Source organism: Athene noctua, chromosome 1 (assembly GCF_965140245.1).
Source record: "Athene noctua chromosome 1, bAthNoc1.hap1.1, whole genome shotgun sequence".
NCBI classification, from domain to species: Eukaryota; Metazoa; Chordata; class Aves; order Strigiformes; family Strigidae; genus Athene; species Athene noctua.
Window position 1 is genome coordinate 111943373 of NC_134037.1, and position 25369 is coordinate 111968741.

The 25369-nt window shown below is 42.2% G+C and overlaps 1 protein-coding gene across 1 annotated transcript; it reads right to left on the bottom strand.

Annotated features, from left to right (window-relative positions):
- Window positions 1–401: 401 nt before the first annotated feature.
- On the bottom strand, window positions 402–24891 carry LHCGR (luteinizing hormone/choriogonadotropin receptor). Its single transcript, XM_074926547.1, has 11 exons — window positions 24734–24891; window positions 17417–17488; window positions 14458–14532; window positions 12505–12579; window positions 11893–11967; window positions 11722–11799; window positions 8980–9048; window positions 8236–8310; window positions 6846–7031; window positions 4176–4256; window positions 402–1638 (listed from the first exon to the last, which is right to left on the bottom strand). The coding sequence occupies exons 1-11, from the start codon at window positions 24889–24891 to the stop codon at window positions 402–404; spliced, it is 2181 nt and encodes a 726-aa protein (XP_074782648.1).
- Window positions 24892–25369: the final 478 nt, after the last annotated feature.

Sequence of the window (25369 nt, forward strand, 5' to 3'; positions counted from 1 at the left end):
CAGTGCCAGTGCAGCTGATAGGAATTGAAAAAAAAGGCATGAAAAGTAGCAGACAGGCTTTAAATACCCCAGAGAAGCAGATCTGGAGGGAAAGGAGCCAGACTGCAATCACTACAGTACCCATTAACTTCAAGAGCAACTTGACTACTTTTGGGCTCCTCTGGTTGCTCCCCAAAAATAGGGTTTTGCCTAACAGTCACCTTCCACGCCTACGATTGCAAAAGAAGAAAAGGGAAAATACCACTTTGAATGTCAGAACAGTTACATTGCATGAGAATTACTGACTGGCATTTTTATTATGAAATCTGCAAGATACTATAAAAGCATCCCTAGTCACTAGAGTCACTACAGCTGGCCTTGCAAAGTGCTGCATCTATTGGCACTCTGGTTTAATTTTCATTTTAAGATGTCTTGTCTTGTACTGCAGGATACGGCTTCTCTAATGCTGACAAGAACAGCAGTGCTTGTGAGGTTTTGCTGGGGCCTGTGGCTGAGCTGCCATTCTTGCAGTTGGAGGTATAAGCAGAGAAATAGTTCATCCTGTAAAGCTCTGCTCGGGTCTTACAGCAACCAAGCTTGCTCATCAGCAGAAAGAAATCCCTTCGAAATGCTTTGGTGAAAATTGCATAGAGAAATGGGTTTGCACAGGAGTTGACAGGGTAAAATAAAACCAGCAAGATCTTGGAGTTTGTCACGGTGATGAGAGGTACTTTAAAGGCAGCAGATATGGCAAAAAAGGAGATGGGGGCCATGCAGGTAAAATCCGTGAAGATCAGTATTGCCATTCTCTTGGCGACCTTGGTGTCTTTATTGGCAGCTACCAGCTCTGGATTCTGAACAGCTATGTAAATCTTAACGTAGCAAACACAAATGACAATGAAGGCGACAACATTTAGCACTAAGATCAGCAGTATGTAGGCTTGGGAAAGACCTGTTTCAATATCCATGGGCAAACAAATGCTGACCTTCATGTAACTGCTGACCCCTAAGAGAGGCAGCACTGCTATTAAAACGGAGAATATCCAGCCACCAAGCATGATCGGCACGGCGTGCCTCAGTCGTAGCTTTCGATCCAGCTGCATGGCGTAGGTGATTGTATGCCACCTTTCTATAGTGATCACCGTTAGTGTGTACACTGAGAGCTCGCTTGCAAACACGGTGAAAAAGCCAGCAGTGCTGCAGCCACCGCCTGTCTGCCAGTCTATTGCGTGGTTGTAGTACTGACCACTTGTCTGGGCATCGACAGAAGCAATGAGCAGCAGATAAAGTCCCATGCAAAAGTCAGCAAAGGAGAGATTGCACATGAGGAAGCGAGGAACAGTGAGCTTGTAATGGCTAGTTATGAGAACAAGGAGTACAGTAAAATTGCCAGCAATGGCAAGGATATTTATAAACCAGATCAGGACTCTGAGAAAGCTGTATCCCAGGATGTCTTCACAGGGATTAAATGCATCTGGTTCTGGAGTGCACGTGAGTATTTTAGGCTGACAAAAGTCATACTCAAAGTCGAAGCCGGTCATTGCGCTGTAATCAAAAATGGCTGAGTAGCTGTAAGGAGAGGCTTCTTCATCTGTTGCGAATGGGTACATGTTCTTTTCTGCTGACCATGGTGATGTCTTGTAAGAGTCATCTCTGTAACTATTAAAGAAACAACCCCCCCCAATAGAAGTGAACTATTTGTTACATGCTGCTCGCACTCTTCTGTAAAATACAATAGGTAACCGTTGTTTTTAAAACAGTTACTGCCTCCATGTGTTTCTACAGGGTGTTTACATATAATAAAGCCTTGCAAGGATGACTTTTTTGTTTGGGTAGCAGCCTTGGAGAGCAGCAGGGCTCATAGTCACATCCACAGGAATGCTTTCTTAGACAACTTATTTGTAAGCACTTTATCATCATTGCTTTGTAAGTGAGCCATCGTTCACGTGCTGCCAGTAAACTGCAGTTCAAACTACAGTAACACTCTGATTGATGGATTATAGGTTTGATGCGTGTAGGTTTATCAGTTACAGAAGCCAAAATAAAATAACCTAAGGACTTTGACTGTGCACCCTTACCTTCCCTAGGAAACGCACTCACCAAAGTCCTGAGACTACATATGACTTGAAGTGCTGAGGAATCTGATTATAAAGCGAAGTGGTGCATGGTTAACTAGATAATGCTGATGGCTAGGAATATATTAAGTTTAGACTGGATCCAATGCCCAATTATAAATGTTTTATGTATTTAAAATAGACCTTTCTCATCTCTAGGTCATCAGTAGTGTGGGGATAAGCCTACAAAAGAAGAAACGTTTTAAAAGCAAACTCTGTCTCTTTCTGATTCCCTGCTAGAACAGGTGCCTATTTCACAACCACCCAGTTGTCCTGGCCGAGAGTTTGCTGGGCAAACACTCAATCCTCAGTGTAAGACCTGGAAAGGATCTCTATTGAGGACAACTCTTCAGAAAACTGGTAGCTTTGGGATAACTTAAATACACGCTTAAACTTCCACATCTACTGAAGCATTAAACTGTTTTTCTGGAGCAGGATCTTAACTGAATGAAGCTGAGCTGCTATTCAGCTATTCCCATTGGGCAAATAAATTCCTAATCTTGTTATCCTAACTCTTCTCTCCTTACATTAAAAACTGCCTAATGTCTTGCTTTTACTTGCCTGGCTTAAACTGGAAGAGCAGGGAATATGTTTGACTATTTATTAATAAAGAACGATTGTGATTTTCTGAGAGGCCATGTAAACATGCTGCTATGTGCAAGCTGCATTTTTTTTTTTTTTCTTATAAGAGCTTGGGACTTTCAGCTGATTTCTGCTGTGGTTCCCAAACTTTGCAGCCCTTCAGCTCATGAATCATGATCTTACTTCCATTTTTTCAATATAATGTCTGCCCAGAGAATTGCTGGGATTGGGATTTACCAAAGCAAAAAGTTTCAGGAGCCAACAGACTGGACAGACCATTTAATGCAGCAGGAGTGCAACAGATGCTCACATGAAGCAGGGGGATAACTGGAGCAGGCACTGGTTGATTTGTGCGATCATATTCCTCACTGGGGTGTTACTTCACTTGCCTTTATAATGTGATCTAATGCTCTGGGTTTACCTCCTTGCCTCACCTTGCTTCTCCCCAAAGCCACCCCTGATAGAAGAAATATACTCTTGGTCTTGTTGACTGTCTGGAATTTGCCTTTTTGTAGTCCTGAAGTGCTTCAGTTTTGCAGTTGGGAGTGGAGTGGACAAGACTAAGTGAGGCACTCGGAGGAGCTTCAGGCAGGCAGCAAATGAGAAGTGGTCATAAGAGAATCAAGGCAGCTGCTGCTTTACAAAAGGCCAAATAAAACAAAATGGCAAGTGTAGGAGGCCTGACCAACCAGCAAACAAGATAATACCCAAGGAAGTCAGTATCCCAGTGAATCAATCACATTTCAGCTGTATTTAGCTGTTAGAATTTTGTGACCATAACCTTGTTTTTTCCAGACTTTACAATGCTCTGACCCCAGGTCAGGGCTGATAAGAAGTCCCAAGGTCTTCCATTTAGCTGTAGAGGGATAAATAGTAGCAAATCCTTAAATTTCTCCATTAAATACTGGTTTAGAGCCTGTGTCATCTAGCATGGCCAGTGCAACAGTTTTGATGTTAGCCTTTTTCACTGTCCCACTGAACTCTGTCAAGCAGAACTGTGATGATATGGAAAGACACACTTAAAAGAGGTAAACCAATTGCATGGGATCATCACACTTCTAACTCAGGGACTCTTTCTACCATGGAAGACTACTACTAATACAGACTTCTACTTATTCTTTCTTTAGGCAAAAAAACCCCAAACAGTAGCAGCTCTTCTCTGAATCAGACAAACAGCTGCAGTTATCTCAGGGCATGAAAAGTCTCCATGTAGGCCATTAACTTTCTTAAATATTTATTCAGTGTTTTGAAAGTCTTTCAAGAATTCAGAAGAGAAGCTGGAGTCAGTAAAGCTCATGAAATTATGGGTTCTTCCCCTTTCCTTTTGAACATAAAAATTACAAATCGTGGTTTAATGGTAGTAAAATTACCACTGTGCAACTTGTAAGGGTGACTAAATTGGCAGCAAAAGACGTGCTGTTCTAGAAAAAGCACACGAACAGCAGGAGGGGGAGGTTCGTATTTGCTACTTCCAGTATCTGTATGCAGAGTGGTACTTACAATATTTCATTAGTTGGTTTCCTCATGGTGCTTTCACACTCTTTGGAGAAGTTGTTAAAAATGGAAAGCAAGGAATTTTGTCTGAAAGAAGCATGAAAAGAAAGTTAGTTTCAGTCTGGATTTCAGCGAAATTCTCATCTTCTCTCCAAGTGGTCTTCACAGACATGTAAGGTAAGCCAGAGATGGCCTCATGGCAGTGTGAACGGTCATGTAGACCTCCAAGTGGGGAGGGGAAGGCTGAAAATACTGTGACAGTAGGCAATACCTCATGGGGGCTACAAGAATGGTCTTTTGGCTTGGTTATAGTTTATGATGTATTTTTTTATAGTGAAATAACTTGAGCTGGAATTAAAATGTATCTTTTGCCTTATGCAATATTGTATTGAAGTGGCCCAGATTCTCCACCAGTGTTGAGTGGTAGCAGTTACACTGGCTTTTAGAGAAGTGCTTGTTAACAAATGCTGGGAAGCTGGCCCGATAGTCTCTTTTAAAAACTGTTTGGGATCTGGAGGTGGACTTTACATGCTGGAAGTAAAGCAATTTGAAAAGTACAACTTGAAAGGTGATGTATTTGGCAAAATCTCTGGTTTTGAGGCTTTGAAAGTATGGGCCAGGTACTCTACCAGTGTGAATGGAAATGGCTTTGTCTGCAACAGTAGAAAGAGACAGCAAAAATACTAAGCTCTTCTGTGTACTTTTAAGAGAATCGGACACCTGGAAGCTTATAGGAAGTTTTATGTACAATGAGAGAAATAAGATACCAATCTAAGCCCCTATGTGATGCTTGTAAATAACAGGATGGCAACAGAAGTTGTTTTTTCTTGTAAATTTTTGAAGATGTGGTATAAACTGCTTCCCCCACCCCCCTTCAGGGCAGTGAAAGAAAGTCTAGGGAACTGAATGCTACCTTCCACCTTTCTTACACAGCTCAATTGTACCCTGGAAATCTCAAGAATATTTGGTCTGAGGACTTTTTTTCTGTAATGTCTGTGATGATGACTGAAGTGAACCTGCTTGCCTGGTCAGATGTATGTAAGACCTTGTCACCATATCTCACTGATCAGAGAGTGCGGTCTGTAGGTGCTTAGGAATGGGATATGGGGCAGGGATAGTAAAAAATGGGTGAGATGACTGTATGTAGAGTACAGAGCAACAGAAGAGGGTAGAAAGAGAGAAACAGGCTACAGCTGTGTGACCATGAGAATATATAATAACACAAAGACTCTTCCCCGTGTAACCTGGGAAGATCTTGGGAGATCTCAGTCTCTGTGGTCTTCACTATCATCATTAGATGATGAGGAAAACAGCCAGAGATCTGTCTCTCATTCCTTTGTAGTAGCTGGCCATACAGAAGATAACAGCCTGTTGCGCGTAAGGTTTTTGCAGCAGCTGGGTCTGTGCAGATAGGTCATCAGCACTGCTTTGAACCCTGCTGATGCCCAAGTTAGGAGGGCAGTCTAGTTTCCTGATTTGCAGGTTTGGGTTTTTTTTTCCCAGTTTTCTAAGAAAACAGTTACTAAATACAAGAAAGTGACTTAATAAAGAACCACTTTTTTTATAGAACATGATCATGTTGCAAAGTCAAGCACCTGAAAATGAATATAATATCAGAAATGTAGTTATCTTCATCAGAATGAATAAAATATTTTTTTTTCTGTCCCAGAGTTGCTTCTGCATTTAATACACTCTTGTGTATTAAATCAGACTTGATGTATAATATCAGACTTGATCTGGGACTGTATCAGAGTTCAGTAGCAATGGAAACTCTTGACTGTAGAATCTCTGCTCTATTCTTGCAGAAGCAGGAACCAGTTAGTAAAATAAGGTAGGCAGAGAAAGCATAGCATCACCCCTAATTTTACCCTAAAGAATTGGACTCTACTCCTGCCTTTGCAACACAGTTCTGATGTGATGGGATGCAAGTCACACATCAGGCTTCTCACAAATGACTGCTCAAGTACGTCTTTTCTGTAACCTTCACTTGAGACAGATGAGAAGTGAGGCATCCTCATAGCTTCAGCTAAACTCATTTAGAGTTGCTTTGGCTGCCTAATGCCAACCGAGGGTTGATTTCTTTGAAACAAAATGCTGAAAAATTAGCTTCAGTTGTCTCACATCGACTGCCCCGAATTAGCAGATGCAAAGCGGTCTCTGTGCCACGGTTTCCAATTGTGGGGAGACAATACTGTCTATTGTTATCTGAAATGACTGGAACTAAACTGACTAACCTCTTTCTGTAGGTTTGTGTCAGGTCCTAATTTTGGTGAGTAATTGAAAGCCTGTCTTTTCTACTAGGTCATCATATCACTTGCATTAAATAAGCTACATAGCTAAAGGCTACAGGGGTTCTTTTTTTTTTTTTTTTTAGAACATGCTATTGATGGAGATCTATCTTCCATGTGCCAGTAGGCTTTTTAATACCAACAAAAATATAAGCTTTAAGCAAACATAAAATAATGTTCCTGCTGGCAGATCCTTGGCACAGAGTGGGATCCATTTCTGTGCTAGAATAAACGAAGATAATTTTCCTGGCTTTAGCAGAGATCTGTTGTTTTGTGTGAGGCCTTGCTATGTACCACAGCTTCCTTCCAACTGGAGCTGAATAAAGCAGAATTGCCATTTTGGAGCTTCTGAAGTACTACAATACAATAATGTGCTATTCAGACTTACTTTTCTGTCCTTAGATTTCGAAAAGCACAGCAGTGGCTGGGATACGTTAGAACAGCTTCTAGAAGACTGCTGAATTTATCCAGTGGTGGCAGTCTCTTTAACGAGTAAGATGACGTTGCATTTAAGACTTGAATGGCCTCGAGTCCGTAACTAGGCAGGGACTCCAGCGCTGTTGAAGAAACATCCCTGTGAAATAAAGAGAACATTCTTTTTTTCTTTTCATACGTACAAAAATACCACCAAAGCATGATGATAGGTAACAGTGACTCATTTTTTCATGAAAGTCTAAATCTGCTTCAGCACCTGATACCCAGCTCACAAAAACGGTCTGTGAAACTACAGAGCAGCAGGGTAAGAGCATCCCCATGGCTCAGGAGCCTCAGTGAGGCAAGGAGATCACTCTGTCCTGGGGAAACTGAAACCCACCACATCAGGGGCTGTGCCCTGAGCTCTCTGTTTGAAAGCCACTGTGCACCAAGTGAGGGACGGCTCTTTAGGCCAGAGAAAAGGAGAGAAAGTGAGTGAATGTGACTCTCCAGCCAGCCAACAGGTAGGACACCCTCCTGGTTCTCTGCTTGGCTCTGAAGGGCTGTTCTAGGTGTTTTAATTAAATGGCCATTAATTAAAACCATAAAAGAATCCTTCAATCTTGCCAAGACAAACTTAAGCAATCTGGCTTAAGAGTAACTTCAGAGAGGCTGTTTGTGTGAGGAAAAGTGATTGACATGACTAAGTATTTTCAGAGTCAGGCCATTAAACAGGGGAAAAAAAGGCTGCAATTGTGAAAGTGATGTTAGTAATGCCATGTACTGTAAAGCACCAATAAAAGGAACAAAATGGCACGTGTGGCACAGAGTGCTATTTACAGAACCATCCATTGTGCTTTATTGCACGGAGTTACAGGCAGCGCAGCCCTCCAGTAAATACTTGATTAATAAAGCATGAGGTTAATAATGTGTTTTATTTAGCACAGGCTTATAGCATGCGATCAGATAGTTCACTTTTATACTCAAATTCTAAAATAATATATTGTAAAAACATAGTCATCCTACCAAAAGACAAGTTAGTTTGCAATGCCAGAATATAAGGCACAGGAATAGGATCAGGAGGATCTGACACAAATAAAGCAAGGGCTGAAATATCTAAGAAGCTGAGATCAATGCCAACGTTAGAACTGGCTGATACGCATTTGTCACGGTGCAAACTGAGCTTTCCACCCTGTAACTTCATGGCATCTCATTGACATGTTTCCATTTTACAAGCAGAGGGTAAGAGATCAAGTCCCCTGTTGGGCTCAAAGCCTGTTTGCTGAGATGATGCAGCCCACAGAGCACAACACAGGTGCCATGGAACACCTATAAACCCAGTTAATGGAGCAGTGGATACTTACAGGACATCTGGCCCCGTGGCCCCTCTCAGGGCATCGTCGTGTATCCACCTGAGCTTCTTATTGTCCTTCAGGATTCTGTGGAATCAAACATTAATTCTCTTTAGATCTGTATTTTAAAATAACCCCCTTTTTTTGGCAGCTTCTTCCTGTCTATTTCAATCCCTTCTCCTGCCACAGTGGTTGTCGTTGCAATATCTGGCCTGGGGAGTGCTTGTATTTCTCATATGACCTTTCCCTCTGCTGATGCCATCACACCACTATCATCTACACTTAGTTCTGATCATTTCCAGTTTCTTCTGACTTAAACCAGGTACAACCAGTCTGGTTCCTTTGCTGCAGTAGCAGCGTACAAAGATGCAACAGTTTTGCCCAAACCAAGAGACAGATCCCAGAGCGTGATTTAAAAACTATTGATGTTGCCAGACATAGTATGTAGGTTCCTCATTTTGGGGTACAGTTTCAAGCTTTTGACTATTGCTGCTAAGTTTAAGATTTTATTGAATTTTATTACAAATTATGAGCTTTACTCATAAAAACTGCAGCGTGCTAGGGATGGTGTTTCAGGAAAAGCCGTAAGTGCTGCAGGATTATCAACTGAGTCACAATGACACCGAAATGTGGTTTTCTAATGGGTAACAGGAAATTCAAGACGCAGCTGGTTAAGTTGAAGGAAGAGCCTTTGACTGTATTCAAACTACTGCTTACTGTTTAAAAAAACAAACTGAGGAGGTAAAACATACTCACAATTGATTCAGCTTTGTCCCATTGAAGGCATGGCTATGGATGTCTTCAAATCCATTTTTGTACAATTTGCTGGGGATTAAAAAAACATGTAAGGGAAAAAGATTTGGAGAAGACGAGATTATGTTATGTACTACAGGTTTCAAATCTCAGTGATTAGAAGGTCTGCTTATAAAGAACAAGGGTAACTACTGCATGACTTAACGTTAACTCTAAAGATAAAATTGCAGCTTAAATTCCCTAAGCACCTTCCTGTTTTGCTGTTGAAGAGAGCTTCTGCTTATGTATAGATCCTCCGCCCTCTCCAAGGAGCTCACCTGTGTCCACCTTGGGCTGAGATCCAGAAACAAGACATTAGTCCAGGCAAGCTCCTGGCACACAGAAAGCAACCTGGAGGCAGAAGACCTGGATTCTGTGGTGTCGGCATGTGAAAATGGAAGACTGCAAGGGCTAGAGAAGCGTCAGATGGAAAGCAGCTCTAAATCCTGGAGAGTGCTGCTGGATTGCAGATCCTTTGTGGTTGTGGACAGAGAAACCTTCCAGCAGTCCAAGAGACAGCTTTGCAGAGAGGCAGGGGTGAGTCATGCAGCATCCAGCGATCAGTGAGCTATCTGCTCCTCCAGAGTACTGCTGCCAGGCTTGATTTGTGATGTGGAAACCTTGCTGTCCCCTGCGCTGCACAGGGACATTTGACACCACCCTGGGGCCAGATACCTAAAGGCTGGGCTCTGCTGCATCTGAAGTGCAGCTCTTTTCTTTCATTAGGACATCTAACCTATGGGTCTGATTTCACTGAGACAAAAATATTTGTGATATCAAGTTCACATTTCCAATATAATAATTTGTATACAGTATTTTTTTCTTCAATATTAAGCCCCAATATAAAATTTGGCTCAGTTTATAAATTAAACAGAATTTATGTTGTTGCTTTTCCACTTGTTTTTAGGAGAGCAGAAACTGGGGCTATGGACCCTGCTCCTAAGAAAAGCTGAAGTGTGGGGAGCACGTGGCTACCTTTGATAAGAGAAGGGGTCTATCTCAGCACAATGCTGAAATTAGTAATTTTCTTAAAAAACACAATATGTAGGATCGATCTCCCCATCCCTATGAAAGACTAACTGTTAGAAAGACTAAATTAGCTATTTGTAGTGTAAAGTATTACTGCAGGCTGACTTTACACCTTCATAGATTACTTCTGTTTCACCAGACCATGCTGTAACAACAGGAATTACTTCAGCTAATTACAGTTAACTGCATGGGGTGGAGTTAACGCGTAGCTCTATAATTAGGAAGCTGCCGATAAGATAATTCGTTTCTTCTTGTGGTGAGCTCCCTATCACAACAGGATGGGAGAAAAATGATCATTGGCTGTTTCCTGACTGAGTTAGACTCCCTCCCATTTAATACATTTTAGGGTTACTGTAAAAATTTTAAGTACCTTTCTCCATCTCTTGTACGTTCATTTTCTTGCACCATTAACAGAATCATAATTTTGCTGAAGTTATTTTGAGAACTTGTTGGTAGGAAAGAGGCTCATAAGATAAAATGATGTCCTAATCTAAGCAATTGCTCCTCTTTAACATTGTGTAGGAGTAGTCTTCAGTCACATTTATGCTCAGTTCCTCTAACCGTTTCAGAAGGTATTGGTCAATACATAAAATCTGTGTCGAAATTACTGTCATGCCAGCACGTTGGCCTAATGAAGGGCCCAATCCAGTCAACTGCAGTTCTTGTTCATGTGCACAGCTCATTTGCGGGTGCAAATATTCATGCAGTTTTGTGCAGGGGTTTTGGTACATGCTTGTCTCAAGGCAAGGCTCCCCATTTGGATGTGTACTGCCTTTCAGAAATCAGTCTGGTCTGTAAAGGCTGGCTTTACTGGCCTCCAGTCTGTGGCTACAACACAAAAGTAGGTGGCCTGTTGCTGCCCTCTATTGCTCAGCTGGTCCTCCCTCTGGAGACGTGTACGTTGGCCACATTCTGCAGAAAGACTCAGTCTGTGATTTCTCCTATTTCAGCACTTCCTTGTGGAAGTGTTTGTGAGGACAAAGGTGCTGTGAAATCCATATGTAGTTCTTGCTGTGCTGGCAGATGACACCTCACCTTGGCTTTCTGCTGCTTTTTGCATTCCTCAGGTGGGGCATCTCGGTTAGCATCAAACCCACCCATCTCGCAGGTGGCTGCAGCAATGAATACAACTTGCTAAAAGGAAAGTCTCGGGTGTGGGGACTTAATGGGAATCAATGTAAGCTGAGTCAAAAGCAATCAGGGTAAGAACAAGCATTAGTACTTTGTACCAGTTTCTTTTCTCCCTTTCTCCTCTGCAGAGGGACCCTGTGCAACTGAAGCTCAGCAGTGTTAGATCAGTAGTATCAGCCTGGTCAGTCCCTGAAAGCACTATTTTAAGAAACCACATCCCTAAGTGAAGAAGAGAGACTTTGGCTTTCAGCACAGCTTTTGGAATTTATGTCCTGTTGATGGTATTTTTAAAAACAACAGTGCATGGAAGATGAGGATTTGGATTTCTCCTATTTTCTTTCCTAAGTGAAGTTAGCTTTTGGATAAAAACCTGTTTTTTAGCTTGAAGAACACCCCTCTGTTTCCTGAGCAGTTCAAATTTAACTCACAATACCAACATGTATTGTATGGGGCTTAATTTCAAGATTTTTATAAAGTCAACCTGCTTTCCTCAAGCAGAAGTGTTATCCTCACAGAAGCAACTGGAGCTAGGATTATTTTACTCACAGTGTCAGTGATTCATTGTTCATCCCCTGGAAAGCATTTTGTGGTATAGTTGTCATATGCAGGTTGTCACAGAGCTCCCTTTGAGAGGTAAAAAAAAAAGGTATTTTTGTCAGTAATCCACGAACAAGATGGAAAAGACTCACATCTGGGTTAGGTTGGGTCTCTACTTACAAAATAAAATGAGCTTCTAATGAGAAGATCTGTGTCAGGTCTGGAAACTGTCTTATTCCAGTGTTACAAATGCTCCTAGAGAAAAGCATAATTCCTATTTACAGGAGAAAAGATTACCAGAGTGGATGCAACAAGAACCCAACTCTGTAGATATGAGTTTAACAATGCATTAAAAGGTGAATGACAAATATAGTAACTGTGTTTGTAAGGCCTGTAAAAATTAAGTTTTGTAGCATCCTCAGGCAGTGTCCTAGAGAAGCAGCATATGTTCTCTCTGCATTAAGCACAAGGAAGATATTTTAGTTACCCCTTTTGCATAGTACCTTGTCTATCTGAAAGCTTTATTCTAGAAATAAGCACTTAGCAGAACTAATTTACAGACTTTACTACTGTTTTGTCCATTACTGCTCTGCCCTGGATTACTTTATTTTCTTGCCTACTGAAAGACCTCACTATTGGTTAACTGCACATTAAAGCTATTGTAAATGATGTATGTACTTCTAGTGTACCGTAATGCATGAAAAACTTTTTTCTTTATATGCCTTGCTGTAATTTGTCTACTCCTTTAGAGGGAAAAAAAGCAAACAGAAAAGAAAGAGAACTCTTTCTTACAAGTATTTTAGCCTTGGAAGGTTTCTGAATGCTCCATCCTCAATGTGCAACAGATTTTTTGTGTTCAGGATTAATCTGTAATGAGGGAAAAATACTTCAGCATTATAATTGTAATACATTTGGGAAGGTCCTGAATTTTGCTCATGATGGGCTTTCCCAGAAAACAGTCAAGTGCAGAGTATGGCAGAATGGTCTCCTGCTGTGAACAAATGTTCTACAACTATACCACGATTGCCTTTCAAAGCACTATTGGTAATAAAAATGGCGTGTAATTGTTAGGAAGCTGACAAAAATATTTAACAGCTCCTGAATTGTCATGGTTCACTGAACTGAGATGATCTCATCTGGATATCCTGGTCACTGGTGGGAGTCAGCATTTTGCCGTTGTCTGCCAGTTTTTTTGGGATATGTGTTCCGGGCTCATGGCCTGCCTAATGCAGTGAGCTACTGCTTTACATCAGGGGCTTGGAGTCAGGAGCTGCTACCGTCCCGATGACTGTGCCTCCCAACAGATGAGCTTGACGGTGGGGCTGAGCACAGAGCCTGAGCTCCATGCATGTGTGTGTGTGCCTGGTCCTCACCCTGCAATCAGATCCCTTTGCATCATCCCTTGTTTCCAGGATATTATGGATGCTCTGCCTAGCCAGGGGAAAGGCAGTTCCTCAGACGATTTGACCTCTTAAGAGCACCACAGACTTCCTTAGAGCAGTGGCTAGTAGCACCAAATGCCTGCTTACATCTGCAGAAACTGGGGGTTGGAGATGTGTGAAAAATACAGTTTGCTAGTGGTTGCTCAAAAAATGGGCAGACCCATGCAGAGCACTTTCTGCAGCTATGCTGTCTGGTAAATCTGTATGTTTGCATAAAAGCCCAATAGCCATAGCCCAGCTCCTTCCCTATGCATGATTTACATAGGAAATTGCAACAAGAGTTCAAATTCAAGAATGCCATTGAACTCACCTATCCTGATCATGCATTAGAAGTGACCTTAAGTGCAGCCTGGGACATCAAGCCTGTGAGGCATGTAGAGCATTCTAGATTCAAACAGGTTTTCTTGCTATTCTGCTTTGGCACTTTGATGGTCTTGCTTAGCTTTTTGTTTTAGAAGACAGGCAAATGACAAGCTATTCATAAACTCTAGGTGAATGCATGGGGTCAAAATCTTTTATTTCTTCCCTAAACCCACCATTGATTCTAGTGGAAGTTGGACCCAATCACAGGTGCACAAATCTGTATCTCTTGCTCATGTGAATATCAGGCTTCAATGGAGTTCACATATAAAAAAAAAAAAAAAAAAAAAAAGATGGATTTGTCCTCACTTAGTTGCACCATTTTTAAGCCCGTCGCTGATCATGCTATGTGAAAAAGGCAGTAATGAGATATTGAATCAGATTTATAGTTTCAAATATCACTAAATATTTCAGCGCGTTCTCCTAGTCATTGCTTTTAACTCACTCTCTCTCTCAGATGCCTGTGTTATGCAGGTCAAGTTTAAAATCAGTACATGTTCTGTTTGAGCAATATGTTAGCGTTCATAAGAAGCTATGCATACTAAGCAGTTGTATTTAAACACTGTAGGGCTTTGAAAACCACATCTTCAAAAAGGAAGGTTTTTCTCATCTGTTGTCATCTCGAATTATTTCCCCGCTCAGAAAGCTTGACAGTGCCAGCAGTAGTATTCACAGAGCTCTGCTCCTGCCATTGAGCTCACTGAAAGCAGTGGGACTTTCTATGCATGGATGTCTTTAAATGATTTAGATCTCCAAGGCTAGACCTTACAGAATGCTCACTATTTTTTATGAAACTTTGGAAAGGAATGTTTCTCATCAAAGATCTAATCCAAAGCCAGCCAAAGTAACAGAAAGATTTGGTCCAAGAATACTTCTCTGCAGACTGTTTACTCCTTGATGATTCTAAATCATGACATGGATACCTTTTTTAACTGATGCTTACATTTCAGACAAAGTGGGAAGGCTGTCAAATGCACTCGCTTCTATTCTCTCCAGGGAGTCGCTCTGAGAGATTTCACTATAATGAAAAAGGCAGACACAAAGCAATACATTAATGGAAAAGATACCAGAAATTAGCTTTTCCACACTCTGTATTTCCTTCTTTTATGCACAGTTGTTCAGCTCCCATACCAATTCTTGTTTGGCAGCAGTGTCCATGCCTCACCTCGGTCATCTTGACAGCCTGTGCCAGTAGGCTTTGCGAGGGACCAGCCTTTTGCTGTCTTGGCAAAAGGGAATGCCAACCCTTTGGAGTACGTATCCCCGTAGCAGCCAATCTCTGTTTTCTCAGTAAATTGTGGGTAAGGTAGCGACTAAGGGCCAGAACTAATGTAAACAGAGTGAACCCAAGCCTGTCAGTCTTTTGCTCCTGTCATTGGTCCTGCTTAGTGAATGTATTTGCATGGGCAAGGATGTAGATAATGTTCACAGCGCTTCATACACTATTATTAAGTCAGGATGATGGCCATCTAATCCACAGATGTAGAAATACACAGATATATTCAGTGCACTTCATTAATAATTCTTGGATTTAAATGCCACTTTCATTACACGAATGCAAACTGAAACAACGTGGCTCTTTTTCATCATTACACCGACCTATATGACTGGTTTTGTAGGCACTTTGGATTTTGATGTACAGATGTTCCTATTCTACATGTGTACATAAGAATAACCAATGCTGAACACAGAGAAAAAGAAAATCCACTTATTTGACGTTTGTTAAATGTGTGCTAGATTAAGGTTTATGGGGCTACACAAAATTGACTTCTGAAAGCAAATATTATATACTGATGGGTATTACAGGGGGAAAGGTCTTCAAAACAATGTTTTTCTCGACAGAATTGACTAGAAGGGCACAGAAACTAAACCTCAGATTATACACTGTCAAGAAAAAGTATCTTCTAAACAACTGGAATACATCTACAAAATCAGAGTCAGTATTGTCACAGTTGTGACAGTTATCTTACTTCAGTTGTAATGACAAGAAAACTATTCCTTTTGGAGCTGATATAAAAACCCTTAGACCATAATGAATTGTTTTTTTCATTTGTAGTGGCAAAGGGGGATGCAGACTAGAAATCATATATTAAACATGTAGGTATTTCTTACAGAAATATTAATGATTTTTTTCCATCACCAGAATTCAGTGAAATTTGTTATTTTTAGTATTGCACTAGTTACTCATAAATGAAAGATGGATATAGAACAAGTGGCCTGCTAGGAGCCTGATCCTTAGAGACTCACAGGCTGGGAGGGATCAGTGCCTGCTGGCAGAACTTGAAGACTTTCCAATCTGGGGCCTGAAACATGGTCCTTCCATGGGATCCCTCCTGCCTGCCGCCGGCTTACTACTTATATGTTGGAATGACTTATGGCAGTGAGAATAATTTATCATCTGATTTACAGACGGTGATGAATTGCCAAAGAGATGATTTAGAGATTTATAATTTAAAAATATGCATTTTTCAAAGTCACACTAAATCTCAATAAAATTATGAAGGGTTCTATAGATTTACTTGAGACAAATGCATTGATTTCTACGCTGTTAATTTGGAGAGATACATTAAAAGGACACAAAGAAATCAATTAAATTCTCTTTATGGAATGGGAAATGTCAATGAACAAAACATTCTCTGTGAAGAATAGGATATGCATACGATTTGGGAAAGTTTAGCCTCAAGTCATAGAGGCAGGAGAAACTTTGTAGATTTTAGTTGGTCTCATATGAAAATGGTAAGTTCTCATTAATCATTCAGATGCAAGTGAATGCAAAAATACAGTGCCACTGGATTGTACTATAATACTGCATTGCAGTGGAATACATGCAGCAGAGTTTAGTTTATTTTACACCTGCTAGAGCTACAGGAACTCCTAAGTTTATAATTTGGCCAAAATTGTTTAACCAGTGAGCACTAAAAGCTAAACTAGTCCAGCTGAGTCTATTCAGGCATCTGCATTACCCTCATCCTTCAAATCTTTACCTTCAAGAATGCACCACATAAGGGTTTCCTGCTTTCTCTGTTTCCTTGAAAATAAATTATATAACATCTAATATATATTTTAATATCTGATGCACTGTGTGCTTTTCACAGGTGAAGAAAAGTATAAAAAGTGCACCTTGAAAAGAAAGTGGCATCATTTGTGCTGCTGATTAGGTTCTGGGGGAGGTCATTCCCCTGTTCTGCATTGCACTGGTGTGCCATCAACTTTGTCCTTTAGAGACCACTCAATGCAGATTAAAAAAACCCCAACACATAAACAAAGGATACTCAAGCCTGACATCTTTCAGGTGGATAACGGCAGAAATAAGGGCAGGAGTAGTCAGACGAGCCTTATGGTCTCAGCCCCTGATGTAAACCAGGTACAAAGCCAAGGGAGGGGAAGGAACACAGACCCAGTGTGCAAAATTACAGTGCTTGAAAACTGAAAGACCCAACAAAGGGCTCAGTCCTACTGATCTCCAGCCAAGTTTATCTCACAGTGCAAAACACCAAAGAAATGTCTTATTTGGGTATTATATAAATGTATAATCACAGAATGCCATAGATATCATAGCAGTGGTAGTGTCTGATGATAGATTTCTATCTCCTCTGCCAATCAAAAGCTCCTATCATCGGCTATTAAACTGTATCCAGTTCTCTCCAACATGATTAGTATTTTGTTATGTGATCTAACTGTTAAACAACTGTTAAAAATCACACCTTTTCAAAGAATCTTTTATATCCTGCTTATAAGCAAAGAAATGCTATGTTTATCCCTCCCTGGTGTTTTTTTTTCACCAATAGTACATTTTAGCAATAATTGTAAACTATTGTAAAAAGATGTTTGGCATAGAGGTTTATGGTAGAATTCCTAGCAGGAAATTAAGGAAAAGCCTATCGAAAATATTGTCAACTTACATGATGAAGGCATCTCTAAGTCCTTCAAACGCATGTGATGGGATTACTTTTACAGGGAGATGAGTAAATGATCTGAAAAAAGAAGAGAGGGAGGAAAGGATTGTCAGGCATGAGGTTTTCTTGTTTACAGATTTCACCATTACAGTAGGGAGAAAAAACAATAAAGCATAATGCCACTTTATTTTGCCTGCAGTTCACTGTACCTCTGGGGCTTGATCCACTTACCAATGATCTCAGCTAAACAGAAGTCAAAGGATATTGGGTCAGTTCCTCAATAGTATAAATTTGAGACTAATCACCATCAAATCAATAATAATCATAACCTATTAAGCAAAATTAATAGCCCAATGGAAGTGGGCTGCTACATTCACAGTCAAAGGAAGCTATAGGCTATTTTAAGTTAGTTCCTCAGAAAAAGTGGCTTTCATGTAAAGCTTTCTCTATAAAACAGTATCTATGCATTTGCTGGACCCCGTTCTCCTCCCAGGAGCATCCCTGTAACGTTGTAGTGTGGCACTTTGAATTCACTGGCAATGCTCCGGCTGTGTGCAAGTGTAGAAGAAATCCAAATCCGGCCTGATACGGTGGCTTTAATTTTTTTTATTAAATAAATTGCATCAGTGTGGTTAGTTAATTAAAAGCAAGGGCATATTTTCCTTTAATTTTTTAGTTACTCTGACTGACAACTTAATAATGATGTGGGAGATGGATCTGCATTTTACCATTCTACTCCGCATCTGAATCACAGTACTTTTACCAGTCAATTTATCTAGCCATGGCCACACTCTCCCTGATAATGGCCACAGGAAAATATTTAACGTATTTCAAGATGTTATCTCTATGCAAACAGGTAATTGCTCTAGTTTGCTTTATAATTACAAATATCTCTCCCATCCTTAAACCCCACTCTAAAGGTATTTTGACCAAAATGTTTCAGTGCTATTCAGGTAACCTGCTTTTTGTTCTTTGTTGTCATAATCCTTTATATGAAGACAATTAAAAATGTTTATCAACTTTTAGATATATGTATATATATGTATTTCATATATATATATACATACATCATGCCTACACAATATAACGGCAGGCTGTCACACGTATGTATGTCTTGGGGTTACAAATCTAGATGTACTAAGGAGCCTGGTAGTCAATTCCTAGCTACGTTTCAAATATTCTGTATGATTTGGGGCAAATAATTTAGTTTCCTTGCACCTTGACTCCCTGTCAGTAAACTGGGAATAACAGTACCTCACCACCTAATAGGAATGTTGTCAGGATATGTATGTTTTTCACACCACTGTGATTGGGTCATACCTGTCTCTAGAAGGATGCTGGCATGTTGTGTTGTGTGTGGGGTTTGGTTAGATCAGAAATGAAACCAAATCATGTGTCTTGAAAAATAGTATTTTGCCTCTGAGGGGACAGACAGGTAGATATAACCTGCAGTAGGGCTTGATACTCTGAGCCAATAGGAAAAGAACTTCAGGAAGAAGTGAAAAGTAGAAGCTGAGAAATTCTTGCTCTGTAACCCTGGCAGCAGGAACCTCTCATAACTGCATCAACTGGGACTGCTTGGAAAACAAAACATACCTTTTGTGAAACTGTCTGGAAAAAAAAAATCATCATTTACTAAAGGAATAGAAATGTGACTGAAAGTGCAAAAAATAAAACCAGGTCTTGGCTTTTAGTTACATCAAAATCTTCAGCCCAAAAGCCTCCTACCTCCCTGTGACATATCAGTGAGCAGCGTGGTGGTTGTAAATTCCCACGGTTCGTGGCCCAGAGTGACCTGCTCCCCCAGAGTGCCTGTCCCCCCTCCCTGCAGAAAGCCTTTGGCGACAGTGCTCTGAGCTTAGCCACCTCAGCTGTGTGATTAGGTTTAAGTGGGACTGTAGTTAAACTGCATGATGGCACTTAATCCATTCTTGTATTTCAACTTCATTGTTTTTTTTTTTCTTTTAATTCTCGTGAATTCACCTTGATAGCTGGAACTATGAACTCATCTGCATTGACATTACCTCGTTGCATTAAGCATCTCACAAAACAGCAAGAACAAAGGAAAAAGGCAATTCATAATCAGCCTTCTCTCTTAAACCTTAAAATACTGGTGTAGCACTCATAGACACTTCCACATTGGTAAAGACATCTTAAATTCACCAAAAAGGTGAATGTTCCCATCCCTATTCTTGTCCACTTTACCTTTGTGGTTTGTATCTCAAAACCTGCCTGTGTTAAACATGATCATTTAGATGTTTCTTTCTATACTTACAACACTTTGAAGAAGATCCTTTAGCTTGCTAAGCACAATCCAGCCTGTGTATATGTATAAGGATTCAGGTTAATAGAGTTTTGAACTGCTTGTTGCAGGCTTCATTCTTTCCAAAGTCTCGAGTAAAGCAAGGCCTTATCTCACGTGCTGAAGTCTCTGCTATTGAACATGACTGATGTTTTTGATAGCACACAATGAAATTCAAGCAGGTACTGGCAGGAATTAAATATTGATTTCTTTCTGATAGCACTCAGATGTGACCAGTTATTCATCTCTCAGAGCTGAGGAAGCTTTTGTCAAAAAAAAGAAAGCCCATGCTACTAACTGGACTTCTATAGCTCATGAAAGAAGGGACGCACCAATCTTTAATACAAGTTACCAACACCGGTTCGAAAGAGTGTTGTTAGTTAAAGGATGAACTTTTGTGCTTTCAAGAAAACCTGCCATGTTTCATATTTAATGCATCACAACGTGTATGCTTGCACTCACTCCTGCCATTCAGCAGCTGACAATACTGCAGCTCCAGACAACTGTGAGAGTTTCCATCCTTGGAGAAAGAATGGACAGGAAGGAGTGGGAAGCCAGCCAGCCTTCTTGGCATTCTCCAGCCCTTAGCATTTCTATAAATCAAGCTTGGTTTTCAAAGAACATCATTCTACACAGTAAGGTTTGGAATGGCCAGGCTAAAAACATGTAAGACTAAAGACTATCCAAAAACATCGTGAGAGATGGGAACAGCACCTAGACTGACCAAATCCTGTCCTTCCCTAGTAGCTAAAATACTGTCCTCCCCTCTTCAGCTAGCATTTGTTTCCTGTATTTTTGTTCTGAAATAATAATTTTAGAGTGCATTTTTCATAGAGATGGCTATCTTCCTCATACTAGGAATACCAGGGCTAGTAGGGACCACAAGAACAAAACACCTTCTGCTTCCCCTGCTGTGCATTTATTAGGCGGAGCAGTAAGAGCTCCTCAGAAAACGTTCATGGCGCAGTCTATCCCAAGGATACAGTGACATAAAACCACTATCATCCTTTTTTCGCTTCTGGGATATAGCAGAGGCAACTTGTCTCGAACAATTTTTATCTGCTAAAAGATAAGATTTGCTCCTGCACTATCACATAGTATCAAGCTCCAAGAGAAGCTGTGGAGAGGCATAGATGCCTGAAGACCTCAGGACCACTTTCAGCCCTGTTGATGAGGAATCAAAAGCCCAAGGCCACACACACTGCTGGAGAAAATCTCTCTATTACAGAATTTGCCTTTTCCAAAAAGTGACTAGCTTAACTGATAATAAATAAGTAAAAAAAGAACTCAGGCCCTATAGCAATAGGTAGGAATGCGTTACTGCAGCTGGGTTTGCTGTTATATTTTAGTCTGTCTATTTTATAGGACTACTCATATTTCTAATGCCTCAAAGGTGAATGCCTAAGGTGGACTCTTGCTGGGAGAAGTAAACATTTAATTCTGTGGTGTCCTTGGATGTAACTCAGACGGATTGGGAAGGAATATTGATTGAAACTAAGACTGAAACCCCACCATTTTCCTAGGATTTTTATCAGCTTCTGGGGGCAATGTAAAGTGTTGGCATTGATTTTTAAAGCCCTGTATATTGAGCATTATCTTCCTGAAAGGTGAACTGTGATGCTGGATGTATCACACAAGCTGCTGCTTTCTGCAGGGTGATAATAGGTGATCCATTATCTCCTATGAAAGACACTTTGGCCCTGAAACTGAATTCCTTTGTCCGTTCAAAAGAGCCAAATACACCCTTTGTGAAGATGCGGTAGAACTGTCTACTTGTTCAGGCTTTTGCCACAAAGTTTTGGATCTGGTGCCTGGTAATTTGGTGCCTCATCATGCACCATTCACCTTCTGCAGAAGCCCTGAATATAGGGCCACATGCTCAGGCATAGCAAAGTGAATCTCACTATGAAATGAGGTTTTTGAAGGGGCAGAAAGGTATTAGGTGTCCAATGCCCATAACTGTACAGCTGGAGTTGGGTGCCTGTTCATTTAGACTTTGTAAAAACTCCAGAAGTACATACGAGACTTCAAAAGAAACAAGAGCTGTTTTGTTTCAAAACATAACGGTGTATTAAAACTCCATTTTTCTGCTGAGACTAAGATGACACATAGCGGCTATAGCCAAAATGGCATACAAAGATGTCTGGATAATGGAGTTTCTATAGTGTTTGTGTAATGTCCAAATTAAAAACAGGAGCCTGAGAAAAATATGGTCAATTCAGGACTGTATAAAACACATCATTCTGCAATCTGTTGCAGATCTAATAATTTTGAAAACTCTTCCAGCAGTAACGTGACATGGCAAGAATAACTCAGGTAAAGAAAAACGGCTGAAATTTCCCTGCAGGCTATGTACTTGGTATATAACAAATTATCAAAAGTACATTTGGAAGCACAGATCATTACAGCATCAAGGCTTGAAGGCCTCGGGTATAGCTGGAGTTACATACTGGTGTTTGTTTTCTTGACTGACCAAACTAGTTAAAAAGGCTTCTCTGAGGTCTGGCTCCTGTGTTATAGTGGCACCAATGGAAGGACGTGGGCACCCCAGGAACTGTGCTGGAGTAACCTGGAGCAGCATTTTTTTCCCAAATTATTAGTGCACTTGCAAGCACTATACTGCAGTTTGCCTGGTGCACACAGGTGCCGATGTGACTATGAGGAGACAAAAGCAACTTTCTCTTGCTTTGTCTCTCACACAGAGATGTGCAGGGGGTGAAGAGAGTGAAAAAGATTGGTAAAGTATGGAAAGAGAGTCAGTATTAACAAAGCTGGAAAAGCTGTATAAGAGAGAGAGAGGGGAAAGAGTAAAAGAGAGGGGAAGACAACAGCTAAGTGGATAAGAGGACACTAGTACAAAAATCAAAGGGAGATGTGAAAGAAAAGTTGAATAAGAACTAAAAAAAAAAAGAGGAAGAATACATGTGCATCTACAGGGCTAGAGACTATGTTCATCGGTACGGCTTTTTAATAGTATGATGAATGTAAGCTTTCTATTAAAAACCCCCAAAATAGAAAGAAATGGAAATTTAATATATATAGTTCCAGGCTCAATATAAAACAAGCTGGATGTAGGCTGGAAGTAGAAGGAGCTGGACATGTCTGCAAATGCAGACTGAAAGACAGGGATTGTTTTGACATCTAAGTGTAAATATTTCCTCTGTAGGAGTATTGATCAGAATTTTGGTTAAACTCTTTTCTAACTGTAAAGTTGGTGGATCCAACCTAATAACTGGACCTGGTATACAATCATGAAGGTTAAATGTTTTATTGGAAGTTGAAGGGAAAACTTCTCTTATTTTTGCCCATCATCTAGCCCTGTTGATGTGAATGAAGCATAACTGGCAGCAGCCATAAGACCATTATCTGTCCTAACCTGATCACTTGACTTTGGGATAGGGTTTCTTCTTGGGGTGATAGATGGAAAAATAAAAGAGTAAACCAAAAAAAGGAAAGAAAAAAGTTTAGAGCTTCTGATAACCTCTCTGGGCTGGTAATAAACACAATCACTACAAAAACTAATCTCCCCATTTGTTTCTGCTGCTACAGGGATCCTCTGTGTGACTCCCTGCTCTGTGTGAGGTACAAACAGCAGGGAAGAAACGGGCTTGTTGCAAAAACTATGGAGAGTCTCTCCAGCATCGATGGGCTCTGCTTTCTCTGATACTAAGGTAACATAGGGAAACGGGGAAGAAACAAATTTAGGACTGAGATTTTTCTGAAAACTGACATTGGAGGAATGATTCATGTGGCTCTAGATTAATACAAATTGGTATTTCTTGCTCCTATCAATTCCTGAGCTAGGGAGAAAGGAAAAAGGAGATCAGGGATAGTATCATCCCTGGGGAATTTCAAGAGCATGTTAAATTTACAAACAAATCAGACGAAAGTGGAAAACACAGGCTTTGTTACCAAAGGGGCATAATAAGAAAACCCCAGCTGAATTTATGCACAGATAACCAAAGGATCCTAGAAACGGCAACTATGCTATCTGTTGGTTGTCTAATACTGTATTTTGACGCCACGATTGTTTAGATCAGAGCTGTAACTGAGCCCGTAAACAACACACCACCACTACTTGGTCTGTTCTATCAGATCATGAGCTTATGAGAGTATGGTGTGGGAGCTGGGTAAGGGAATGCCTGGTATTCCCTGTTGTTAGAATTTCATCCTAATTCCAATGGAGCATTAGGCTTCAGAAAGATATGATGGACCACCGGACAGAGATTCAAACAGCTATCAAAACTCACAGCAGCATTTTTGCTACCAGAGAGGGCAAAAAGATTAGCCACTAACTTGTCAGTGAGTTGGACCTCGAAAAGAGTCAATGAGCACTGGCAGGAGGACTTTGATGCTTTAATGCAGTGGGCATTAAATTGCACAAACTTTGGGAGAAGAGTTTGCAAGAAGTCTGACAGATTTGTGAAAGCAGAACTCCAGAGGGTGGTAGTTCCTCTCCAAATGAACCCCAGAACTGGGAGAAGGTTTAAGACCAAATATCAACCTTTTAATCAGGTTTTCTTTAAAGTCAGCTATGCCACTGCAAGGCGCAGGTTTTGGGACAGGAAAACAGCTTCTGCCTTCTGCGACTACGGGAGGATAAAGTTCAGACAACTGTGCCACTTCTGTCACCGAGGCTGGTCGCTCTAGGTGCGACATTTGGCCCCTTGAGAAAAAGGTCGTGAGAGGATGCGCGTCTTCTGCCGAAGGAGAAAACTCTGCGGGCGGGTTCCTCCCGCGCGGGTTCCGCTCCCGGGCAGCCCGCGGCCGCCTCAGCGCCCAGGTGAAACTCCAGCCCCAGCCCCCGCCGGCCCTCCGCACCTCCGCGGGGCGGGCGCTGCTCAAAAGCCCCCGTCGGGCCGGGGGAGCGCTGGGCCGATGCCAAACCACCGCGTACCCCCCGCGACCCGCGCAGCAGGCGCGCAGCCCCGTGGCGGCGGCTCCGGCCCCACGCCCGAGGCGGCCGCAGCACCCTCCGCACCCCCCCGCCTCCGCCGGCCGGGGCGCCCCGCGGTACTTACGCGCGGTCGGGCGCGGGGAGCGCCCCCGGCGGCGGCGGCGGGCAGCGCAGGGCGGCGGGGCTGCAGGCGCAGCGCGGCGGGCAGCGGCCGCCCGGCGCGGCGGGCGGGAGCGGCGGCAGCACGAGGGGCAGCAGCGCGGGCAGCAGCGCGGGCAGCATGGCCGGCGGCGCCTCCCCTGCCGCCCGCCTCCCCTCTCGCCTCTCGGCTGCCTCTGCCCGCCCGCGGGGCGCGGGACGCGGGACCCGGACGGCGCCCCCGGCTCCTCCCGCCCCGCCCCGGGGCGGGCCCGCCGCCCGCCGCCCCCCCGTCGCGCCCGCGCCCCGCACACCGGGCTCGTCCCGTCCCGTCCCGTCCCGTCCCCGCGGTACTGGGGAAGCGGGCGCAGGAGCCTCCCGTGGGTTTTCGTGAGCCGGGAGCCAGCTCGGTCCCCGCGGCCCCCTCTGGGGAGGGTGGGGGGCACCGGCGGTGCTCCCCGTTCCCGGAGCCGTTACTTGGGCGGCGGTGTCGGGGCAAAGCGGGCTGGCAGCTCCGCATCAGTCTGCCGCGGGAAAGCTGAGAGGGTGGAGGTGTGGGCCCTGGAAACTCCCCGTTTGTCGGGCCATCAGGTGCTTTGAGAGTTTGTGTCTGGGGGAAAAT

Coding starts and splice junctions, on each gene's coding strand:
- LHCGR (XM_074926547.1), bottom strand. CDS start 24,891: ATGCTGCCCGCGCTGCTGCCCGCGCTGCTGCCCCTCGTGCTGCCGCCG. Junction 17,489..24,733: donor CTCCCCGCGCCCGACCGCGC/GTAAGTACCGCG, acceptor TTCTTTTTTCAG/ATCATTTACTCATCTCCCTG. Junction 8,311..8,979: donor GGGACAAAGCTGAATCAATT/GTGAGTATGTTT, acceptor TTGATTCCACAG/AATCCTGAAGGACAATAAGA.